A 24,940-nucleotide genomic window follows, 5' to 3' on the forward strand; every position below is an offset into this window, starting at 1 on the left:
ACTTATGCAGACAGACTGTCATCAAATATAGCTTTTATGTTTCTCCAAACCAGTAATTTTAAAAAACTCACCCACAATAACATCTCTCCAATCCATACCATTTACTGTCTTAAGCAACAGAATATACAGTCATTGAGTACAGAAAAAAATGCAGTCAGCATTTCCTCTGGCCACAGAATATCAGTGTGTACTAAATGTTCCAGGATTGAATAATATTAGGTTTATGAAAAAAAAGCAAAAAGAAAAAAACTCCATCTGGACTGAAAGCGGGAAGTGACTCATATCTGGACAGGAAAATGTGAAAACCAGATGAACATTATTCAGCTGTTTTCAAATAAAAGAGGCATTTCAAACTCTGGGGCTCAAACATTGGAGACCTTTTCACAACCTTCAGGCCACCACATGTGGTACTTTGCCTGAGCTCCATGGGGTGGCGTCCTTCAGCTCACCTGCAGCCAGTCTCTGGATCCTGACTGCTGGAACACTCTGCTACCGGGTGGCCAAGAGAGGCCAGGGTGGCCAAGGGTAGACAGGGTGGCCGAGGGTAGACAGGGTGGCCGAGGGTGGATGGGTAGCTAATGGCGGACAGAGTGGCCGAAGGTAGAGAGGGTGGTCACTGCGAACAGGGTGCTGAAGGCGGACAGAGTGGCCGAGGGTGGAGAGGGTGGCCAACAAGTCCTGCTGCTCTGACACAGCCAAGTCCTTCCCAAGCTACCTTTCCCTGAAAACCACGCTTGTGAGAACATAGGGCTTAAAAGACATGAAAAGAGGTGGGGCGCTAAAGAAACAAGGAAACGGCCCTCACAGGGGTGATTTGCCACAGCAAACGTGAAGTCTTGCAGTGGCTAATGCCAGGATTGGGAATATGGGATTTTTAACAACATTAAAAACAGCATTCTCTCCATCAGGCAGCCATGAAAGATCATGGTTATAAAAACAAAAACTACAAGAAAAAAACACTCAGAATAATAACTAAAAAATTACAAATGATCATATTTTTGCTAAAAATATAAAAGGAAAAGAGACAAAATATAAATTCTCCGAAATGATGATGGAATAAAAGTGCTTGGGTAGTGGAACCATCGGTAGTGACCTTTCCAGGTTTCAGTGATGTGGTTCCCCGACTTGAAAATGCATGCACGCATGTACAAATAGAGTTTCACTCTACTCACACCCTATGCTCAGACCAATGACTGCCCCTTCTGAAGCATACAAGCAAGCACACAATGTATTTCAAGGGTGAGGTCTCAAGGCATCCCCCAAGGGGAGAGAGAGCTACAGATGACGTCAGCTGACAGATTCAGAGTGAACTGTGCCCTTGTACCTCGGAGTGGCCTAAAGGTAGCATGCAGACGGAAAGGGGCTCACTATGTGGGGAGACACTTGGGGAAAGAAGAGCGACAGAGCTCAGGTCCAGGCATGTGTGTACGGGCACATCTGTGTAGGGACAAATGGGCTGGGACAGAGGGACATGCTGAGTACGATGAGAAAGAAAAGGATGCTGGATGTTTCCTTTTCAAAATTTTGTTTCTTCAAAACTTTCTTTTCTCATGCAAAGTACACAATAAGGATTTTCTTCAAATCTTATATATTAGGTCACATAATCTTTAATAAAATCTATGACTGCTTTAAGCTACTATCTTTATAACCAGATCAATATCTAATCTTACACAGTACAGTGAGCTGGGATTCTAATGGTGATATCTGAAGCTGGGCCTTCCCTTTAGTCAGAACAGCTCGACACCACACTAGCATTTCAGTGCCAAGACAGACTTATCCTTTTCCCTTTCAGCGTCTCTGAAGCCACGAGTCCACAGCTACTGCTGGGCAGGTAGCACCACCCAACATCCTCTGCTAAGAGCCAGCAGCACAATCTGCAAGTGAGTCCCAGCAGCCCAGAAGACATCCCCAGAAACAACCACAAAGCATGCTTTCGAGAAACGCAGCACCAAGGCCCACGAGGGCATGGACGGGACTGTGGTGTGAATGCACAGGCGTCCTTGACCAAGTCAAGAAGCCATTCGTGAGCGTGGCTCTGCAAGTGTTTCAGGAATATCTTATCTAATTTACTTTTATTATATTTTCCCTTTTAAAATGTACAACTAAATCCTAACGGGCTCTTTCAATCAAGGCATTTAAGCAACGTGTCCTCTTCAGTCTTACAAGCACCACGTGACGGGCGTGGGGGGTCAGACCCGGGAAAGACCCCAGGGCAGCACTCACTCGATAGACAACCCCCAGCTAACACAGGTTTGTGTTTGCTTCTTCATTCGCTTAGTGAAGATAATACTTGAATAACATTTTGACACCAAATAAAACTAAGACTAAGAACACGAACGTGCTCTGATGAACATGGAGATATAACAGCTTCACGAGACAAAGATCAGAGGCCGGGGGTCGCGCCCCCTGCAAGCACCTCCTCCTCGTCCTCACTGGTATCCCTGAGGTCTGGCTGATTTACTTCTGAGGAGTCTCTGACCACTTCAGGAGACAAGGTATTTTGCTTCACTTACTATTAATAATCAGTTAAGTCATATTAAAACAACTCATATTTTGAGTTTCGGGGGCTCAACAACCCAGTAAATCTATCACTGTACTAATCTCCAAACGAGGATAAGCCACGTATATCACTTAACGAGTTTCCATTCTGAAGTGATTCAGGCCCTGAAAACTTTGTGTGACCCCAGACAGGAATCCTATACACAATTTCCAGACTTGGTGATTTCTAAGGGCATTTCCAACCTGAAATTGTGCTTTAATTCCACTCATAAGTGAAGCAACATTGGGTGCAAATTGTACCTACTTCCAATATTCCCGTAATTTTTAAAATATCAACACACAATTTAAACAAACAGGATTTGTGGGGGACAATTTAAATGTCCAAAAGTTAAGATATATGACATTATCAATTCTATATTACAACTACCTAATTCTGTAATGATTAAGTTGGTAAACTATAACCAGGAAACGATTTGCACTTCAGTTTTAGATTATTTTGCTTTCTACATATCCTAGCAAATTTTCCCACAGACACTTTATCCCACTAAGCATTTTAAACTCACTCATCAGAATGCACAGAACAGGATGCTTTTATGTTTACCTTAGGATAATAAAATATCACAAAGGTTTCATGAGAAGATTCTAAAAGCTTTGGACAAAAAGATCAGCGCTCTAATAAAACATAACCTGCAAAAGGCCTCAGGAAGGTACAAACAGAGATGCGTTCAGAGGAAACTGGCAATACCCTAGATCCTGTGTCAATCGATCCTGCAAAACAAAATACCCTTTGTTCTTAAGTGAAAGCTTAAACCTACTCTCTCAAGTAAAAGCAGACGGTCTTCGGACCTGTCAAGATGCATGCAGTACAGTCAGGAGGGGGCTAACGGAGTCACCCGATATTACAACTTCCAGCCACAGAAAGTAGGCTTTATGCCCAAAACTATCCACTCTTCTCGTAACAATTTCTGGCTCTGTATTCAGAAGAAATCTTTATCTACAAAGTCTTTTTTGTTTTGGACTTTCCTCCTCTCCCATTACTAATTTAAGTCTGATTAGGTCTCTGGGTTTATGTTTGAAATTTTTCCCCTCCCAAATCCACGTACCCATGTGTGCTAGTGTGAAACTATTATGTACCCCAGAAAAGCTATTGATTATCCCGATTCAATCTTCCGGGGCTAGACCTATTATTCCGGGTGAGAAACTTTGACCGACCTCTCTCTATGGAGACATGGCACACCTAGCTGTGGATGCGGCCTTTTGATCAGATGGAGACGTGACTCCACCCACTCAAGGTGGGTCTTGATCAGTTAACTAGATTCCTGCAAAAGGGGAAATATTTTGGAGAATGCTCAGACAGAGGGGCTTAGAAAACAGCTGCTTCAGAGCTGACAGAGACACCGATGTTTGGAGATGCTTGGAGTGCTGACAGACAGAGCAGATGCCTCGACATGGGCAGAGCCCAGCAGACGTCGTCATGTGCTCATGAGATGCTCAGCAAGGCCAAACCCAGAGCTGCGTCCCGGAGGAGCTAAGGGTAGGCCCAGAGATGCTGACAGAGGAAACCACCGGCATCAGAAGCTGGAAGCAACAGAACCAGGAACAAGGACCAACAGAAGCCACACATGTGCCTTCCCATGTGACAGACACTGGCCTCTGAGTCAAGGTATCTTTTCCTGGATGCCTTAGAGTTTGGACATTTTTCTGGTCTTAGGACTGTAAACTTTTAACATAATACATTCCCTTTATAAAAGCCGTTCCAGCACAACATTCGTTCCTAAGTATACACCATCATTCGCCAATCTAAGAAATGAGAAATAACAAAGAGGTCCTTTAATTCTGTATAGCTTAATGTAATGTCTAGATACATCCTACAGAATATTAAGCAGTTAATCAAAAAGCATTGGCAAAGTCCCTTGAGGGATTGGAGAAAAAATATGGAACTATTAAACTTTATCATCAGGAAATTCCCAGATATTGTGTCAAACTATAGGGACACCCAAGTCAATATGCCATGCCCTTGATCTTAAGGCTTACTTCTGTGAAGCTTATGTAGGTAGTGGAGAAGCTTAGCCTACCCATAGGTATGCCTAATAGTTACTTCTGAAGGACCTCTGTTGCTCAGATGGGGTCCCGCTGTCTCTAAATCTAACTCTTCAAGTGAATTCATTGCCCACCCCTCTATGTGGGACATGACACCCAGAGGTGAAAGTCCCCTTGGCGACGTGGGAAATGACTCCCAGGGATGCATCTGGCCCTGGCACCCTGGGATCAACAATTCTACCCTGAACAAAAGGGGCAAAAGATGAGTAAGTAATAAAGTTTCAGTGGCAGAGAACGTTCAAATAGAGTTGAAAGGCTACTCTGGAAGTTGCTCTTACACAAGCTTCAGGTAGACCTTGCTACCTATCATAACCTGACAACCCCCAACCAGGACCACTCCATCCAATCCTAAAGAACACCTCAGGCAATATATAAGATATCACAAAGGTTTCATGCACCAGTATAACTTTCCAGAAACCCACAATCTCCAGATGGGTCCCTGGACCAGGTAAATCCTGAAACCTAAGGGGCCAGCCTCTCCAGAACATCAGATAGTTCCATCTCCCTACCCCATATTAGTGACTGACCCGTCTAAAATGAAAAAGTTAGAATGGCCATAGCCCAAACACCCCTATAGAGAGGGATAGAAAGATCAAAGGTGACAGTGGAGTTGTAAGGAGAAGGCAGGATTTAACAAATGAATATGATCGCTGAATAATTAAATTTATATCTCTTTTAGCCTCCAGCTATCTTAGAGCAGCTAGCAGTAAAAATCGAAAATTGTGGAATTGTGACCCATGTCAAACTCTGAAATATGTTCTACAACTAAATTGTGGTGCTGTGCTTTGAAATTTATTGCTTTTTTTTTGTATATATGTTTTTTTTCACAAGGAAGGAAAGGAAGAAAGGAAAGAAGAAAGAAAGTCAACTTTCTAACTTCCTATATTCCAGAGCAGCTAGAAGGAAAAACCTGAGAGGCTCACGTGGGTGACCCATGACAAATTCTGGGATCTTGCTGTAAATTCTTGTTGAGGAGTGTTTTGAAAACTATTGCTTTTTTATTTCTTTGCTTTGCATATATGCTATATTATATAATAAAAAGTAAAAAAAAAAAAAAATAAAAGGTGATCCATTTCCAGTATATTGTATTCCAGTAGCAGCTTTAGCAAACCTAAACACCATGTTATTTCACCTGTACTTCCAGAGTAAGACGATCAAGAAATAAAACAAACACCTCACCTGGAACTTCCATTTGAACAAATGAAGCTAGTAGTCTTCCAGCAGGGAGTGATTTTTTTCTTTAAAGATATATCTAGCCATCCAGAGATTACAAATAATCAACCAACAGCCTTCCATTCTAATCCATGACAAAGGGCAGGCACAGATAATGACATTCAAAGAAAAAGGCAGTCTTATGGGTGACCATAAAATTCCCACTGTGAACAACAATTACTTATTGCATTATTCTTTGCAGCAACCCATTAATTTTCACCAACACTGTCACATCATTGAAAATCAGGTGATTTACACTGAATTTCTTATTTGCATGAAAATGACGCTGTCAACGCTTTCCTCTTGCTTTCTTGGGTGACCTGTGCTTCAGGAAAACTGAACCAAACAATCTATAAAACTCAGGGCTCCAAGTTGAATTCTTGATATTCTCACAAACAGTGTAGACAACCAAAGCTATTGGCTGAGCCCCTAGTCTTGGGGTTGTTCATATGAAACTTAACCCCACAAAGGATAGGTCAAGCCTGCTTAAAATTAGGCCTAAGAGTCACCCCCAAGAGAGCCTCTTTTGTTGCTTAGATGTGGCCCCTCTCTCCAGCCAACACTGTCTACGTGGGACATGACTCCCAGGGGTGTGGACCTTCCTGGCAACGTGAGACAGAAATCCTAGAATGAGCTGAGACTCAACATCAAGGGATTGAGAAAAACCCTAGAATGAGCTGAGATTTAGCATTAAGGGATTGAGAAAACCTTCTCCACCAAAAGGGGGAAGAGTGAAATGAGACAAAGTGTCAATGGCTGAGAGATTCCAAACAGAGCCAAGAGGTTATCCTGGAGATTATTCTTATGCATTAAGTAGATATCACCTTGTTATTCAAGATGTAATGGAGAGGCTGGAGAGAACTGCCTGAAAATGTAGAGCTGTGTTCCAGTAGCCATGTTTCTTGAGGATGATTGAATGATATAGTTGTCACAATGTGACTGTGTGATTGTGAAAACCTTGTGTCTGATGCTCCTTTTATCCACCTTGTCAACAAATGAGCAGAACATATGGAATAAAAATAAATAACAGGGGGAACAAATGTTAAAATAAATTTAGTTTGAAATGCTAGTGATAAATGAAAGGGAGGGGTAAGGAGTATGGTATGTATAATCTTTTTTTTTCTATTATTGTTTTATTTCTTTTTCTGTTGTCTTTTTATTTCTTTTTCTGAATTGATGCAAATGTTCTAAGAAATGACGAATATGCAACTATGTGATGATACTGAGAATTTTTGTTTGTTCTTAATTTTTTTAATTAATAAATAAATCCAAAAAAACCCAAAAAACCTCAGGGCTCAGGAGTTGTGGCTCCATGTAAGATGGTGCAGCAGGCCAGCCCCGGCCTCTCCCACTAAATGCAAGGGTAACTCCAGATGGAATGTGTGGAAGAGCCACGTGAGGGCGCTGAGTGGCAGACTCAGGAGAATGAGAGGCAGGGCCAGAATCTGAGCACCCTGGAACCAGTGGCGCAAGCGCCAACTTTTGTCTTCCAGCATCCCCTGCTTGAGCACAACACAGCCTGGCATTCTAAGTGGGCACAGAGGCAGGGGTAGAGTCACCACAGGCCCCACATTCTGGCTCTAGGAGCGGGAGTGGGAATTCCTAACAGTCAGGGAGAGTGGGAGCAATCCTCACTTTTCTTTATCTCATTTTTTCCCTTTTCTTCATTCTCTTGTGTCCCAGCTCCCAAATGAGCCTATGACAGCAGCAGCAGCAGCAGCAGCAGGAGACACCCCCGGGAGCCAGAGGGAAGGAGACTTTGCTCTCTGACCTGGGGAGCGGGTAGAAGGCTCACTGCTCTTTTCTGTCTTCCTGTCCTGTGCTCCTGGGCACAGGTGCAGTCAGCAACGGCAAGCAGAGGACTGCCAATCCACGAGGACTGGAGGGTGCTCTAAGGAACTGGGAAGTGTGGGGAGGAAAGCAGAGGAAAGAGCTCCAGAGAGCAAGTCCACAAAGGAACCAATGAGTTCCAGGCTCCTTGGGAGCTGCTCAAGAAGCAGACCACGCCCACGTCTCAGCTGCCCTCAGTCAGCAGCACCCACGCAGGACAGACCTCAGCACTGTCTGAGGCTTTGCAGAATATCCTGAAACAGGGCCACAACCCGCGGAAGGCTGGTTGGAAAAGGCAGCCTGAACCCAACCGAGCCAACTGCCTGCTAAAACAGAAACAGCAACCTCCTCTGTGAGAATCTTCAAGAGGCTCAGTCTCCTATCACAATATTCAAGGAAGCCATCAGGACCCAACGCGTGATGGTGCAGACGTCAGAATTATCAGCCAAAGACATTAAAGCCACCACTATAAAGTGCTCCAGGTAAGGAGGGGCCAACACACTTGAAATAACTGGAAAGGCAGAAAATCTCAACAAAGAAATAGAAGATATACAGAAGAGCCAAATGGAAATTTTGGAACTGAAAAACACAAAAACCAAAATTAAAACTTCTTGAATAGGCTCAATAACAGAGTGGAGATGACAGAGGAAAGAGTCTGTGAACCTGAACTTAGATTAACGGAAATTATTCAATCTGAATATAAAGAGAAAAAAGACTGGGAAAAAAATTAATAGACATTAAGGGACATGCAGGACAATGCCAGAAAGCTGGACAATTATGTCACCGGGGTCCTTGAAGGAGCATAATACAAAAACTTTTTTGACGACCTAATGGCTGACTCTCCCCAAATTTGATGAAAGACACGAACCTACATATTCAAAAAGAGTAGTGATTCTACCCAAATTCATTTACAGATTCAATGCAATACGAATTAAAATCTCAACAACTTACTTTGTAGAAATAGAAAAATCTATAACCAAATTTGTTTGGAAAGGCAGGGTGCCCTGAATAGCTAAGAATATCTTGAGAAAGAGGAAGTGGGAGGTCTCACACTACCTGACTTTAAAGTGTATTACGAAGCCACAGTGGTCAAAACAGCATGGTACAGGCATCAAGGTAGATATACTGACCAATGGAATCGAACTATGCGTCCAGAAATAAACCTTCTCATCTACGGACAACTGATCTTTTATAAGGTGGTCAAGCCAACTTACCTGGGACAGAGCAGCCTCTTCAATAAATGGTGTTTGGAAAACTGGCTACCCATAACAAAAAAAATGAAAGAGGACTTATATTTCACACAGTATACAAAAATCAATTCAAGATGGATCAAAGACCTAAACCTTAGAGCTAAGGCCATAAAATTTTTAGAAGAAAATGCAGGGAAGTATCTTATAAATCTTGTGACAGGAGATGGTTTCCTAGACCTTACACTCAAAGCACAAGCACTGTAAGAAATAAATGGGAACTCCTCCAAATTAAGCATGTGCATATCAACGGACTGTGTCAGCAAAGTAAAAAGGCAGCCTACACAATGGGAGGCAATATCTGGAAAACATATATCAGATAAGGGCTTACTATCTAGAATATATAAAGAGATTCTACAACTCAACAACAAAAACACAAACAACCTAATTAAAAAATGGGCAAAAGACATGGATAGACATTTTTCTAAAGAAGAAATACAAATGGATCACAAACCTATGAAAAGATGCTCAACTTCATTGGCTATTAGGGGAATGTAAATCAAAACCACAATGAGATATCATCTCACACCTACTAGAATGGCCATTATCAAAGAAACAGGAAACTACACATGCAGGAGAAGATGTGGAGAAAGAGGCACACGTATGCATTCTTGGTGGGAATGTAAAATGGTGCAAGCCCTCTGGACAGCAGTTTGGCGTTTCCTCAGGAAGCTAAGTACAGGATTGGCGTATGACCCAGCAATCCCATTACTAGGTATATAGTCAGAGAAACTGAAGGCAAGGACACAAATGAACATTTGCAAACTGATGTTTATAGTGGCATTATTCATGATTGCCAAGAGATGGGAACAGCCCAAATGTCCATCAACAAACAAATGGCTACACAAACTGTGATACATACATACGATGGAATATTATGCAGCGGTAAGACAGAATAATGTCATGAAGCATGTAACGACATGGATGGACCTTGAGGACATCATGCTGAGTGAGATTACCCAGAAACAAAAGGACAAATGCTGTATGGTCTCCACTAATAAGAACTAACATTAATTAGTGAACTCTGAGAGCTGAAGTTGAGAACACAGGTTATCAGCAGACAGACAGCAGAGATCTGGCATGTGACGCTGGAGTACAGAATGTTCAGCAGGGACGACATACAGACCCAGAAATGGGCAGCACAATGCTTTCTGATGGTAGCACAATACTGTAAGGACACGGAATGAAGCCGAGTGTGAACAAGGTTGAGGAAGGAGGGCTGGGGGCATGTATGACACCAGAAGGAAAGATGAAGGAGAAACACTGGGACCATATAACCTGGCAATGTCTACACTGAACAATGGTGGTAATTCAGTGTACAGATATGAGAATGTTTTTGCATGAGGGAGAACAAATGAATGTCAACATTGCAAGGTGCTGAAAATGGGATGGCATGGGGGGGTACATTCAGTGCTAACTAGTGATAGTTGACAGTAACACTGTAACATGCTTCCACTGAATGTAACAATGGCAATATGCCAAAGTCAATGTCAATAAGTGGGGGACATGGAGGAGGGGAATGGGATTATCTGTAAAATAAAAGGAAACGTCCTCATATAGACCGTGGTGGTGAAGGCATGGCTATTGATTTTTTTTACTTAGGTTGGACTGTAGGATATGTGAATAAAACTGCTTCAAAATGAACAGAGAGATAACAAGGGCTGGAGAAAATGTGGAGAGAGAGAGGCACCTATTGACAGTTGGTAGGGAAGTAGAGTGGTGCAGCCCTTTGGAGACGGTGTGGTATCTTCACAGGAGGCTAAAGGAGGGGGTTGCTGAATGATCCCGCAACCATGCAATTTGGCGTGCACTGAGAGCTGGACTAAGTGGACATCTGCACACTGGTGTTTATGGAAGTGATCTGCAATGGATGGAGGTGGCTTAAGGGTACATTTATTGAAAAACCGAAGGGGAACTATGGTATATACATAAAGGAATGAAGGTAAGAGGCATGCAAGGAAGTGAGTGAAACATAAGGATAGTTTGTTGAGTGAAACAAGCCAGAAATGAAACGACAAACGTTATAATGCTTCAATAATATGGACTAACTACAATATACCAACGCTGAGAACTGAATTAGAGAACATGGGTTACCAGGTGAAGGCCTATTGTAAAGGTTTTTAGATTGTAAGCTCTTAGGGCAGTCACATCTGTTACGGAGATTCTTGGTAATGGATGGTGGTGACTGCAAATGTAATGAATGCTATTGAACTGCATTCTTTAAGAGCGTTCAAATGGAAAATTTTATGTTATATCTAGGTTACCATAATAAAAAGCATACCAAAAAAGAAAAAAAAAAGAGCAGGGGAACCTCAACAGGCTGAACCTCAAAATATCACAATCAAAATGCTAAAAAACTAAGAATGAAAAAGTCTTAAAAACAACCAGAGGAAAATGATCTATTACTTACAGGGGGGACAAAACATTCAAATAACTGCAGCTTTCTCATCAGAAACTGCGAAGGCCAGAAGAAAGTAGGATCGTATTTTAACATGTTGAAGGAAAAGAACTGTCACAATTCTGTACCAGGTAAAGGTGAAATGAAGATACTCTCAGACGAAGGAAGTTCTTCCAACAGAAGGAAATTTACCCAAAAGGAAACTTGGAAGAGCAGGAATGAGAGAAAAGCAAGAGAAACGTTGGCCATCTGAGTGAATATAATAAACCATTTCATTCATGAGTTGGGGAGAGAAAAGGGTCCTGGGTGGCCAGGTTTCTGCAGTCCACTGGAAATGACAAAACATTGATTATAAAATAGACTATGGATTATGGATGTCTCTGGAAAAAAAAAAAAGCTACTTTTGAGAAACTTGATGTTTTTTTTTTGAATGGACAAGTTTTCTATCACTGTAGGAATTCTCAAGTGAGCTTTTTATTTGCCTCCATATATGCCAGTTGAGATGGACTCATGAAATTTAAAAGCTACCGACACCCTTTTTTTTATAATTTTTTAATTTTTTTAATTAAAAAAAATTACAAGAAACAGACATTCCCAACACATACACTCAGCAATTCACAATATCATCACATAGTTGCATATTCATCATCATGATTATTTCCCAGAACATTAGCATCAATTCAGAAAAAGAAATAAAAAGACAACAGAAAAAAAAAAATTTTACAGGCCATACCCCTTACTGATCCCTTTCATTGATCACTAGCATTTCAAACTAAATCTATTTTAACATTTGTTCCCCCTATTATTTATTTTTATTCCATATGTTCCTCTCATCTGTTGACAAGGTAGATACAAGGAGCGTCAGACACAAGGTTTTCACAATCACACAGTCACATTGTGAAAGCTGTATCATTATACAATCATCATCAAGAAACATGGCTACTAGAACACAGCTCTACATTTTCAGGCAGTTACAAGGTGATATCTACTTAATGCATAAGAATAACCTCCAGGATAACCTCTTGACTCTGTTTGGAATCTCTCAGCCATTGACACTTTGTCTCATTTCACTCTTCCCCCTTTTGGGCAACAAGGTTTTCTCAATCCTTTGATGCTGGGTCTCAGCTCATTCTAGAGTTTTTCTCAATCCCTTGATGCTGAATCTCAGCTCATTCTGGGATTTCTGTCCCACGCTGCCAGGAAGATCCACACCCCTAGTAGTCATGTCCCATGTAGACAGGGGAGGTGACACCCTTCTTCCCTTCATTTCCCTCCTAAGCCTAAACCATGTGGAATAGCAGAGTACAGCAGGGCACTCCCAGGAGGCGGAAGGGGCCCTGGTGGCCTGCCTGGTGTGTGTGTGGGGGGGGGGGGGGCAGGGTGGTGGGGAATACACCCGCCGGGGCCCTGGAGGACACGCAGGCTCACCCTCTGTCCAGGAAGCGAAGCCACAACAAAGCTGGGCACGCCAAACACATGTTTCTAAATTAGTGGGTAGCACTGCCTGCTTTGCTGGCACATCTCAAAATAAATCAAATTAAATTATGATTGTTAGAGGAAACTGTTTTTTTAGTTTAAAAACAAAGTTATACCTAATGACTGATGGTGTTGGGTTATCTTATACAAAGTTTACATATCTTTAAACATTTATAGGTATTACATACTCCAAACACAGAGAGGCCACTTTATTTTGTTCCTAGCTCAAATAATTTTAGTAACAAGAGTAGGCAAATTTGTCCCTGGGACAAATCAGCATGATTTTGTACAGCCTGAAAGCTATCAATGATTTTTCTATTCTTAAAAGGTTGTTAAAAAAAAAAAAAAAAGCAAGGGAGACCACATGTGGCTCACAAAGACATCGACTATCTGGCTGTTTACACAAAAGTTTGTCAAAAAGTACCGGTGGAAATGCTGAAAACAAAATTTACCTTTTGAGCTAATGAGATGGTGAAAAGGTGGTTTTGCTTACCTAGACCAGAGGTCAGCAAACTTACTCTAAATGCGGGAGACAAACTGGTAACTAAAATACACGAGAAATTCCTGGTGCCTCCATGCAGAAAAATACACGTGAAATGCATATAACGCTGTCTCAGACTCAAGAGGGAAAAAAAAAGACATTACCAAAAACTTCTTTGTGGTAGGACCTGGAAAGAATACACCCAAATTAAGCACTAAAAGAAAAAGACGCATGCACATACATACATGCACACACACACGCGTTCTGCACTGAGGGACCAAATCAGGAGCCTCTGCCAGACTGTATGAAAGGGCCTTATGTGAAATGGTAAAGTGTTCATTCAGCCTTTATCCTACAGGATTTTTTAATTTGAGGTAACATACACATGGAGCAAAATGCACAGATTTTAAGTGTACAATTTCTTGAGTCTGGATAAATGTATAAACCCATGTAACCACACTAACCAATCACTCTTAAAGGTCCTGAACTTCGCAGAAACAGATGCAAACAGCATGGACCTCTTTTGCGTCCAGCTTTTCTCACCCAGCACTGTGTTTCTGAACTTCCTCCTTGTTGTCATATCTACTAGTTCTCTGCATGCAGTATTCCACTGCACACTCACAGCACATTCTGTTTATCCATTCTTCCAATTCATGCATATTTGGGATATTTCCAGTTTTCTGGCTATTACGAACAAAGGTGCTATAAACCTTCATGTACCCATTTGTGTGTGTGTGTGGGTGTGTGTAGATTTTCATTTCTCTGGGATAAGTCCCTAGAAATGGAATTGTGGGAACATAGGATAGAGTTATGTTTAACTTGATAAGAAACTGCCAAATTATTTTTTTAACTGTTTGCACCATTTTACGTTCCCATCATCTATGTATAAAATTACCAGCTGATTCTCATCAACTTTTGATGTTATCTTACTCATTTTGGTGGATATAAATCATATTGCATCATGCCTTTAATTTGCATTTTGTTAGTAATTAATGGTATTTTTGCCCTTCACCTCAAAATGATAGCACTTTACTCTGCTTCCCAACTGAACCCTGACTTTCCTAAATGGCTCTGTATTTATGTGCACGCACCTTCTTCTGGAATAATCTCCTTCCTTCTTCTTGTTGGTAGAAAAAACTTAACTGTATTCTTTGCTGTATCTCTAACGTTTTCATCTTCTTATTCCTACAACTATTGCTTGGAACTCATACCACTTTTCTACATGAAAATAACCTTTACAGTCACTAATTTCTCATATTTATAAGTATAACAGCTTTCTAGGACTGCTGCACAGATTCTTTCTGTGTTCCTTCTTCTCTTAACTCTGATGCTATGTCCCCATGTCCTGTATCATCTTCTTCATTTGTCTTCACTTTTTCTGTAAATATAATCTCAAGTAAGCTCTATGAAAAGGATGAACGGAAGAAATCTACCAAATTCTTACGCATCTGAAAAAGACTACTTTACTTTTCAATATGACTGATAATTTTCTTGGGTATAGAACTGTGGTCTCAACAGAACTATCACTCAAAACCCTGGAGGCTTTCCACTGTCCTGTGGCCAAACAGAAAGTCAAATGTTGCCCTGATTCTTGTTTCTTTTCCTTCAAGGAAAACTTGTAAGATCAATTTTTGGCCCCTTCTCAAGAAAGCCAACAGTCTCAAGCCCTGTCCGTGTTCCTCCCGCCGTTCTCCGCACCTCACCTGCTGGCACGTGAGCACTCACATGCTCTCCTCCTGCGGATATTTTCTCCTAATGTTTACTTGATAAGCTCCTTTCCTTCATTTTCTCTTTCAGAACATATTTTTTTGTTTAGATATTGAAAATCTCCTTGATTGACCTTCTAAGTCTCTCATCTTTGCTCTGTTTTACTCTTTCACGTTCTGAGAGATTCTGACAATCTTCTAAGACTATGAATTTTTGTGGTTGTAGCAATCACTTTCAAGTTTCAAGAATTCTTTCTTGTTCTCCATTTGTTCCTTTTCAAGGGTTTTTATTTTCAGAAAGCAGTATCTCAAGACTCTCAAATTGGGGTTTTACTAAGTGGAACAATTTATCAAAAAAGATCAGCCTCTGTTCCCTGAATTATGTATCCTTAGAAATCAGTTTTTCAATTTATTTTTGGTATTTTAAAAATATCTTTGTTATTTAAAAATTGTAGAACAGACAGAGAACGTAAGTGTACAAATTAATGAGTAAGGCAAACACTGCCACCACACAGACTAAAAATCAGCACCGAGCGCAGGCTCTCGGGAAGCCCTGCATACGGTCTTCTTCCATTTCTACTGAGCAGTTTTACTTCCTAAGTGTGTATTTCTAAATGCCAGAGTTTACACTTTTGATCTTTATAGAAATAGAATCATACAGACAGTACGCATCATTTTGTGTCTCACTTCTCCTCTTCAATATTACAAAGTCATCCATGTTGCATGTAGCTCTAAGTTCATTCTTCTTTCGCACTGGGAATCGAACCCGGGTCTCTGACATGGCAGGTGAGAAATCTGCCACTGTGTGTCATCACCCGCCCTAAGTTCATTTATTTTTAACTGGTGCAAACCATCATCTATTATCCATGTCCCTGCTGATGGATATTGGGTTGCTTCAGTTTTGGGCTATTCCAAATAATGCCACTAGAGACAATTTCATTCAAGCATCTTGTAATATACATGCATTTCTTTAAGGCATATAACTAAAAGGTGAATGTGCTGGGGTACTCTCAACTTTACTAGATAGTACATTGCTTTCCTAAACACTTGTACCAATTTATACTCCCATCATCCACATGTAAGAATTTAAATTTCTGGGAATCCTCATCTACATTGTGCTAATTTTCCCATCTCTCTGTTTGGATCTTCCCTTTTGCAGCTTTCTGCCAGCTTTACATTGGGTTGCTGATGCTTTCTCACTGAGTTGAAAGAATCTTAAAACGTTCTGGGTATGGGGATGCAAGGGTAGGTAGTTCAGCGGTAGAATTCTCGCCTGCCATGTGGGAGACCCAGGTTCGATTTCTGGTCCATGCACTTCCTAAAAAACAAACAAGCGAGCAAAAAAGCAAACACGAAAACCAAACAAACAAAAATTCAACAAATGGTGTTGTAGTAATGGGATAATCACATGGAAAAATAATGAAATGTGACCCTGCCATAAAGCACACACATACACAAAAAGAGAGAGACAACGTTCTGGGTACAAAACCCCGGCAGTTACATGCGCTGCAGGTCTCTCTCCTTCTGCGGACCGCCTCTGAGCAGTGTGCCTCTCGAGGAGGTGATACTGTTCATTTTAATGCATCCATGGTTAAGTTTTCATTTATGTATCCTGCTTAAGAAATCTTTCTTTACCCAAGGTCATGAAAATAGTCTCTTTTAGATCCTTTATCTGTAAGAACAATTACAGAAAACTTCAAAAAGAAATAAAAACCTGGGAAAAAAACCCAGGCACCAAGCTACAAGAATCACCAACTCAAGGCCACTTTTTCATGTACACATTCATTCACATCGCGACCACATAGCAACCCTCCCCCAAACTGGACTGTCTAAAAGTAAATTCTAGATATCACAGATAAATATCTCAGTATGAAACTCTACCAAGAACTCCTTTTTAAAGTATAACCACAATAGCCCCACTATGCTTAGAAAAAGTTACAATAATTCTTCAACATGTTATCACATCGCATGTTTTCAGTGGCATCTGTGTTCTCGTCCTCTGAACCTCACCTGCATAAGGCAGACTCGGTGCAGCCAAGGTACAATGGCTCCAAGAACAGAAGAGTTCAGCTGCTGCCCACCACACCACCACACGGGAGGTCAAGTTTGGACCTCATCCAGCCAACTGAATATCCTGATACTAGGAGCAACAGACAAACAAAGCACCTCTTTTGAAGAATATAACAAAATCCGGAATCTCTACAATGTATTATTCACATAATACAATCACGGTTAGATACTCATAAACAGAAGAAAGCATGACTAGCACTCAGAAGAGAAGTCAGCCCAGATGTTGGCGCTGGCAGTGCAGGATTTAAAGCAACTATTAAACTGCACTCAAAGATGTTACAAACAGAAGCAAAAATGAAACTATGCTCATAATAAAAGAATGGATAGTATATCTCAGCAGAAAAACAGAAGTTAAAAAAAAACAAATGGAAATTTTAAGACTGAAAAATACGTTCCCTGGTGCCTGCCCATGCGAAAAAAAAAAACTGAAAAATACAATATCAGATGTAAAAAATTTACTGAGCGCACTTAACAGAAGACTGGAAATGAAATAAAGAGTAAGTATACTTGAAGATAATCAAAACAAATTATCCATCTGAAGAAGAGAGAAAATAAAGTGGAAAAAATGAACAGAGCTTCAGGAAAAACTAAAGGTATAGTGTATTTGAAACTGGAGTCTCAAAAGAAGAGGGAAAAAATGGGAAAGAATATTAACAGAAATAACAGCTGAAAATTTCCAAAATTTGGTGAAAGACATAAATTTACAAATTCAACAAGCAGAAAAGTATATATAAAAAGGAAGCTCAGCAAACAATAAACAAAATACACACAAGAAAACCACATACAGGTACACATAGTCAAACTGCCCCAAACCAAAGACAGAAAAATCTTGAAGCAGCCAGAGAAAAATGACACATCAGACACATGTGCAGAGAATTTCCCATGAGAAAGATGGAGGTGGGGGTCCCCTGACTCGTAGCACTTGCTGGTTTGCGACGTGTAAGCACTCCCAGCATGGCTGCTTTCAAGCTGCCAATGTGAGATCAACTGGCTAAAAAATTCCCGGAAACTAACAGTTGGCTGGCATGAGAAGGCATGAGCTGGTCAGAGCACACCACTGGACAATACAGTTACAAGGTTCTTGTATTTTAACATGGGCTAATATTAAGTCTAAGGAGAACCTGAAAAGTGAAAGACGCATGTAACAATCCACGTGCTGCTCTCAGCTGGGGTTCACGCAGAGAATTAAGTCCTTTTGCCCTAACCGAGCCACGCGGTGGTGCACCCACTCCACTCCCATTCTCTCAGTACAATCTGTCTGACATTGTACCTTTAAGGGAACCGAGAAAATAGTCACTCAACTTTGCACACCGCGCTTCAAATGAAAAACACTGAGTGAGAAAGGCTTCAAGTAAACAGTTAAAAAATAAAAAATAAAAAAAGAAAGCAAGCACAAAAGTATATCAAAAAAGCCACCAGAACAACAAATGTGTTCTGAAATGCACCAAAAAACACAACAGCTTAGTGAGTGGGGGAGGAGCAAGAAACACAGCACAATGAACTTGTGGGGTCCTGGTACTGACAGGGAATTCTCTCAACTTTTCTGCATGTCTGAAAGTTTCCTTTGAAAGTTTCCATGACAAACTATTGAACAGACAATTGAGAAATTAAAATTTTCAAAGCTCTCAATTCCAGCTGCTCCTCGGAATCACCAGTGCAGCTCACAAAAATGAGCCTTTTTTGGTATTGCAGAATTTCGCTTTTATTGTAATTCTTATTCCCGTGCTGCATTTTCATGTTCTGATTCCTTAGGTGGACTCTGTCTCCAAGTACAAGACTTTTTGGTTTCATCTTTAAGTTATCTTCCATCACAGTAACGCTGCACAGCAAACAGTAAAACCTCAGTGGCACAAAGTAAATATTAATTTAGGTCAAAAAAATCTTCTGGTTTTAATTTATAATACGGTAAATATCTATAGATATAATTCATATAAACAAAAGCTCTTTGGAATCCATAAATTTTAAGAGTGTAAAGGGGTACTGAGAATGCTGGTAAATGATCTGCCATTTAATTAAGTTTAATGAAACTGAACTTCCTTCACTGTCTCACAAAAATGTAACTTAAAAAAAGTTTAACTGTCGAGAATATAAATGGACTGGAAGTTTCAAACAGCATTCCAGGAGTGTCCACGGTTCTGTGTAGGCCTCCTGTAGAGGATGTGATGCAGTCATCCTTTATATGTTTTATATATTTGTTTCATGTAAGTTTATATTTGAAAATAAAGATTCTACTTCTAAATAATGCTTATAATCCAAAAAAAAAAAAAGTTTAATCAGTAGAAAGCACAAAGTTATCCTTTCTTCTCCTTTACAGAGAGTATATTAGTAAAAGCACTTCTAACTCCAAACCTCCCTGCTCGCCTAAGTGTAAGGCCCAACAAGCAGGAGAGGCTGGAGTGGGGGAAAGCTGTGCACAGCAGGCATCAGCGCCACTCGACTAGGGCTGGAACTGCAGTCTCGAGGGAAACACGTGGCTAACACTCGCTGAAGCCACATCCTGGATGAAACCTGGGGGTTTACTATACCCTTCATTCCACTGCTGCATTTGCAGGAAAAAAAGTTGTGTTTCACTCTGTAGTGCTTCTTTTTAGGCACTGCCCCCTTTTCTGCTTTCTTTAGGCTACAAACCTGATGCAGAACTCAAGCTCTAGGTTTGAATCCCAGCCCTAGTGCTTACTCAGGGACGTCCCTTGTCTGTATCTTGGTTCCCCCATCTGTAAGATGGGGTGATTTCCTTCTCCTTAGGAATGAAGCCCTTCGGGGTCACTATGAAGACCGTGTGATGTCCTGACCGGGGGTGGAGCACAGCATATGTTCTCTGTTTTATTCTTGTTCCCTGAGAAAACTTTTAAATTCTGACCACTTTGTAATAAGTTAAACTGCATCGCTGTAAGATTTCCAAGAAAGCAGAGAAAAACCAAAACAGAACCGGGATGCAGACAAGGAAGGGAGAAAGCCTTCATATGACTTCAGACTTTCTGAAGAGCAACCACCTCTGCCCAGTCAAACAGGAAAAGGATTAGCAGAAATGTGAGTAATAAAACCAAAGGTAACTCGCTTGCCAGTTTCTAGACAGAAGAAACTATTGTTATCTATGAATAATATATGGAGAACACTGTAGATAACTAATGATGCTTGGAATACTATTTTTTTTAAGCATGAATGGATAATAATGATCTCAGCACAGATCTGCTCTTCTACCTACATTCTGCCACAGTTAAGATTACAACTGGCTCCTCCTCTCTGCCCATGGGCACACAGCAGCATGCAGACAAGACAATGGCACACATAATGGCCAAATATTTTGAAATCATACAAACAGAACAAACACGCAAGCAAAGAAAGAGGAATGCATGTGTGGCCCAGACACCTCTGTCTCGAGGAGGAAGAACTGCACAAAGAGGACAGAGGCTGTGGCTCAGACCCTGGGTTGGACCATCTGGGGACAGGGAAGCAAGGCCACCCAGGGTGGCTCATCCCCCAGGATGGCATTTAGAAGGAAAAAGGAAAACAGCAGTTTTTAGAGTGGAGCAGGCCCCTACGATTCAGGGACACGTCTCCACTCTGGGTGCGGAAGCGATGGGACATGTCCAGGGTAAGCCCACGCAGGGACGTCTGGGAAGAGACACCTTTTCTCAAAGGGAACGAATACGCGTGTAAGATGAAGGTCGTCACACCCTCGTGGGAGCGTCAGGAGGGTCACACGGGGTACAACACTCACGGGCGGTTACAAGGATCAAGCATTTTCATACCCTAACGTGTTTATACAAACATAAACACAGGCTGCAGCTGTGAAGGAAAGGGGACTTTCAGAGCTGAGACCTAACTCCAAGATGGGTGGCTCTCTATTCACTAAGCATCTGTGAGACACAAAGCACCACGCTTGAGGCGTGGGGAACAGAGGAAGGCAGAACACACAAAAGCCGAGAGCAGCCTGAGCTCCTGAAGGAGCACGTGCGCTGGGGATCAACGCGGAGAGCGAGGGGAGCCCGTGGATGCTCCTCAGGGCCGCCCCACCACTATCCGGCTGGATGCTGCCTCCCAGCTCCACCCTTCAGAGGACTACAGACCACAGCAAGACTCTCCCAGGCCTGGAATTCATCATCTATGCCTAGATTCACCTTTAACAAATTCAACTGAGTTACAGAGGGGTGGACACAGAGAGGACTCACGGCTTTATTTAGAATGTGTCATCCTCCAGAGCTGGGCTGTCCAATATGGCAGTCATTAACCTCATGCACTATGTAAATTTAAAGAAAATAAATGAACAATGTGCCCCGCTGCTACACCAGCCTCGTTTCAACTGCTTAGAAGACACGAGTGGCCGGTGGTGGCCGTGAGAGGCAGCGCAGAGAGAGCACGTCCACCTAGCAGGGTGTTCTAGAGGACAGCATTACTCCAGGAGCTAGGCCTTATTTTGGTGTGGGGTATGTGACAAGTTTCATCTCCCCCCTTTAATGAACATCAGTATTTGAAACTTTTATAGTAAAAATATATTCCAGAGTATCTGCAGACTTTAGAAAAATAATACACCACACTAAGGACAGCTTTTCCAGAAAAGCTGAAGGCGGCCCTCCTTCTGCCTGGAGGGACCCCCACCCACGTGTGAACTCACCTTTGGAGTGCTTTCCTAAAGGCCTCTTGGGCAGCGAGTCCTCAATGGAATGTGCGGACGTGTGCAGTGCATTTTCCAAACTGTTACTGACACTGCTGACAGGGGTCTCAGTCCTCGGCGTGATCTGAGGGACAGAAAAGCAGCCCTTGTTAGGATGGGCAGTCACCTTCCATTCAGCTAATCTAGTTAACGAACAATGACTTTAATTGCTACTTAAAAGTCATTTATAGATAGCTTAGTTTAAAAATTTTCCATAAGATATGTCTTACTTGTGTAGTAATAAGCACTTATGAAAGACAAAATTTTGCCCTCTTTGTCCGCCGGCCCGGCCTCCTCTCCCTCTCTGTCCGCCGGCCCAGCGCGGCGCTCACGCCCCGCCAGCCAGCGCGCCCTCCTCTCCCTCTTCCCCCTTCTGCTCCGGCGGCGCTCCATCCGCCATCTTATCTTTCCCTTTCTCCTCCTGCTCTGGCGGCTCTCCAACCACCACCGTGCCCTCTTCCACCTTCACCGGCTCCTCCGCCACCGGCCTCGACAGTCTTGCCACCCTCACCTTTCCTCCTCCAGAACAGCTACTGGGGGAGTGGAGACGATACAGAGCAGCTCCCGGAGCCACGACGGAGATCAAAGGGACGGCGTACCCCATCCTGGAACGGCTGACTGTCTGGGAGAACCAGCTCCGGTGAGATCGCCGAGGGGCACGGGCTTTCCCGGGCAGGACAGCATGCGGCCGGAGTTCCTCCCTTCCTCCTTCCCAGGCCAGCTGGCAGAATTGGGCAGGTGGTCCCCTCGGGCCGCGGTGGCCAAGGCCCCCCAGACCAAGTGAGAGAGTTGGGTCGGAAATCCCCAGACCGCGGAGAACGGTGACCGGGGGGTCCCTTCCAAATACGTGACTCCCCGGTCCGGCTGGAAACAATGCACTCTCCTGGGCTGCAGCAGCTGGCGCCCTCCCGCCACGCTTGGCGCCCCGGGCCAACTAGGAAATTTGGTCGGGCGCTCTCCCGGGCTGCGGCGGCCGGCGACCCTCCCCGCGTTCGGACCCCCGGGCCAGCTGGCACTCTTCCAAGCTGCTTCGGCTGCTGAAACTCCCCCACGGCGAGAGTTTTCCAAAGTAAAAGGACCCACAGCAACTTTTACTGGTGGAACCCGTAGACAAACGTGTACCACGAGCGCCACCTACTGGGCAGGATAAGAAAAACAGAACCCAGAGAGTTCACAGAAAAATCTTTCAACCTGTTGGGTCCAACACCCAGGGAAATCTGACTAAATGCCCAGACGCCAGCAGAAGATAACGGATCACGCTCAGAAAATTGAAAATATGGCCCACAGGAACAAACCAATAGTTCAAATGAGATACAGGAGCTGAAACAACTAATGCTGAATATACGAACAGAAATGGAAAACCTCTTCAAAAACGAAATCGATAAATTGAGGGAGGACATGAAGAAGACATGGGCTGAACAAAAAGAAGAAATAGAAAAACTGAAAAAACAAATCAAAGAGCTTATAGAAGTGAAGGATAAAGTAGAAAAGATGGAAAAAACAATGGATACCTACAATGATAGATTTAAAGAGACAGAAGATAGAATTAGTGATCTGGAGGATGGAACATCTGAATTCCAAAATGAAACAGAAACTATCCGGAAAAGAATGGAAAAATTTGAACAGGGTATCAGGGAACTCAAGCACAATATGAACCGCACAAATATACGTGTTGTGGGTGTCCCAGAAGGAGAAGAGAAGGGAAAAGGAGGGGAAAAACTAATGGAAGAAATTATCACTGAAAATTTCCCAACTCTTATGAAAGACCTAAAATTACAGATCCAAGAAGTGTAGCGCACCCCAAAGAGATTAGACCCAAATAGACGTTCTCCAAGACACTTACTAGTTAGAATGTCAGAGAAAGAGAGGATCTTGAAAGCAGCGAGAGAGAAGCAATCCATCACATACAAGGGAAACCCAATAAGATTATGTGTAGATTTCTCAGCAGAAACCATGGAAGCTAGAAGACAGTGGGATGATATATTTAAGTTACTAAAAGAGAAAAACTGCCAACCAAGACTCCTATATCCAGCAAAATTGTCCTTCAGAAATGAGGGAGAAATTAAAACATTCTCAGACAAAAAGTCACTGAGAGAATTTGTGACCAAGAGACCAGCTCTGCAAGAAATACTAAAGGGAGCACTAGAGTCAGATACGAAAAGACAGAAGAGAGAGATATGGAGAAGAGTGTAGAAAGAAGGAAAGTCAGATATGATATATATAATACAAAAGGCAAAATGGTAGAGGAAAATATTATCCAAACAGTAATAACTCCAAATGTTAATGGACTGAATTCCCCAATCAAAAGACATAGACTGGCAGAATGGATTAAAAAACAGGATCCTTCTATATGCTGTCTACAGGAAACACATCTTAGACCCAAAGATAAATATAGGTTGAAAGTGAAAAGTTGGGAAAAGATATTTCATGCAAATAACAACCAGAAAAGAGCAGGAGTGGCTATACTAATATCCAACAAATTAGACTTCAAATGTAAAACAGTTAAAAGAGACAAAGAAGGACACTATATACTAATAAAAGGAACGATTAAACAAGAAGATATAACAATCATAAATATTTACGCACCGAACCAGAATGCCCCAAAACACGTGAGGAATACACTGCAAACACTGAAAAGGGAAATAGACACATATACCATAATAGTTGGAGACTTCAATTCACCACTCTCATCAATGGACAGAACATCTAGACAGAGGATCAATAAAGAAATAGAGAATCTGAATATTACTATAAAGGAGCTAGACTTAACAGACATTTATAGGACATTACATCCCACAACAGCAGGATACACCTTTTTTTCAAGTGCTCATGGATCATTCTCAAAGATAGACCATATGCTGGGTCACAAAGCAAGTCTTAACAAATTTAAAAAGATTGAAATCATACACAACACTTTCTCGGATCATAAAGGAATGAAGTTGGAAATCAATAATAGGCGGAGTGCCAGAAAATTCACAAATACATGGAGGCTCAACAACACACTCTTAAACAACAAGTGGGTCAAAGAAGAAATTGCAAGAGAAGTTAGTAAATACCTAGAGGCGAATGAAAATGAAAACACAACATATCAAAACTTATGGGACGCAGCAAAGGCAGTGCTAAGAGGGAAATTTATTGCCCTAAATGCCTTTATCAGAAAAGAAGAAAAGGCAAAAATGCAGGAATTAACTGTCCACTTGGAAGAACTGGAGAAAGAACAGCAAACTAATCCCAATGCAAGCAAAAGGAAAGAAATAACAAACATTA

General features: G+C 42.0%; 1 protein-coding gene across 2 annotated transcripts in view; it reads right to left on the reverse strand.

The window, feature by feature from the left end:
• Positions 1-24,940, reverse strand: part of ZCCHC14 (zinc finger CCHC-type containing 14) — a 106,966-nt gene that overhangs the window by 44,914 nt on the left and 37,112 nt on the right. For both annotated transcript variants that reach the window (XM_077133244.1, XM_077133243.1), the window contains exon 2: positions 21,635-21,758. In XM_077133244.1, the coding sequence (XP_076989359.1) occupies positions 21,635-21,758 (124 nt within the window). The remainder of the gene's footprint in view (positions 1-21,634; positions 21,759-24,940) is intronic.

Source organism: Tamandua tetradactyla, chromosome 16 (assembly GCF_023851605.1).
Source record: "Tamandua tetradactyla isolate mTamTet1 chromosome 16, mTamTet1.pri, whole genome shotgun sequence".
Lineage (NCBI taxonomy): Eukaryota > Metazoa > Chordata > Mammalia > Pilosa > Myrmecophagidae > Tamandua > Tamandua tetradactyla.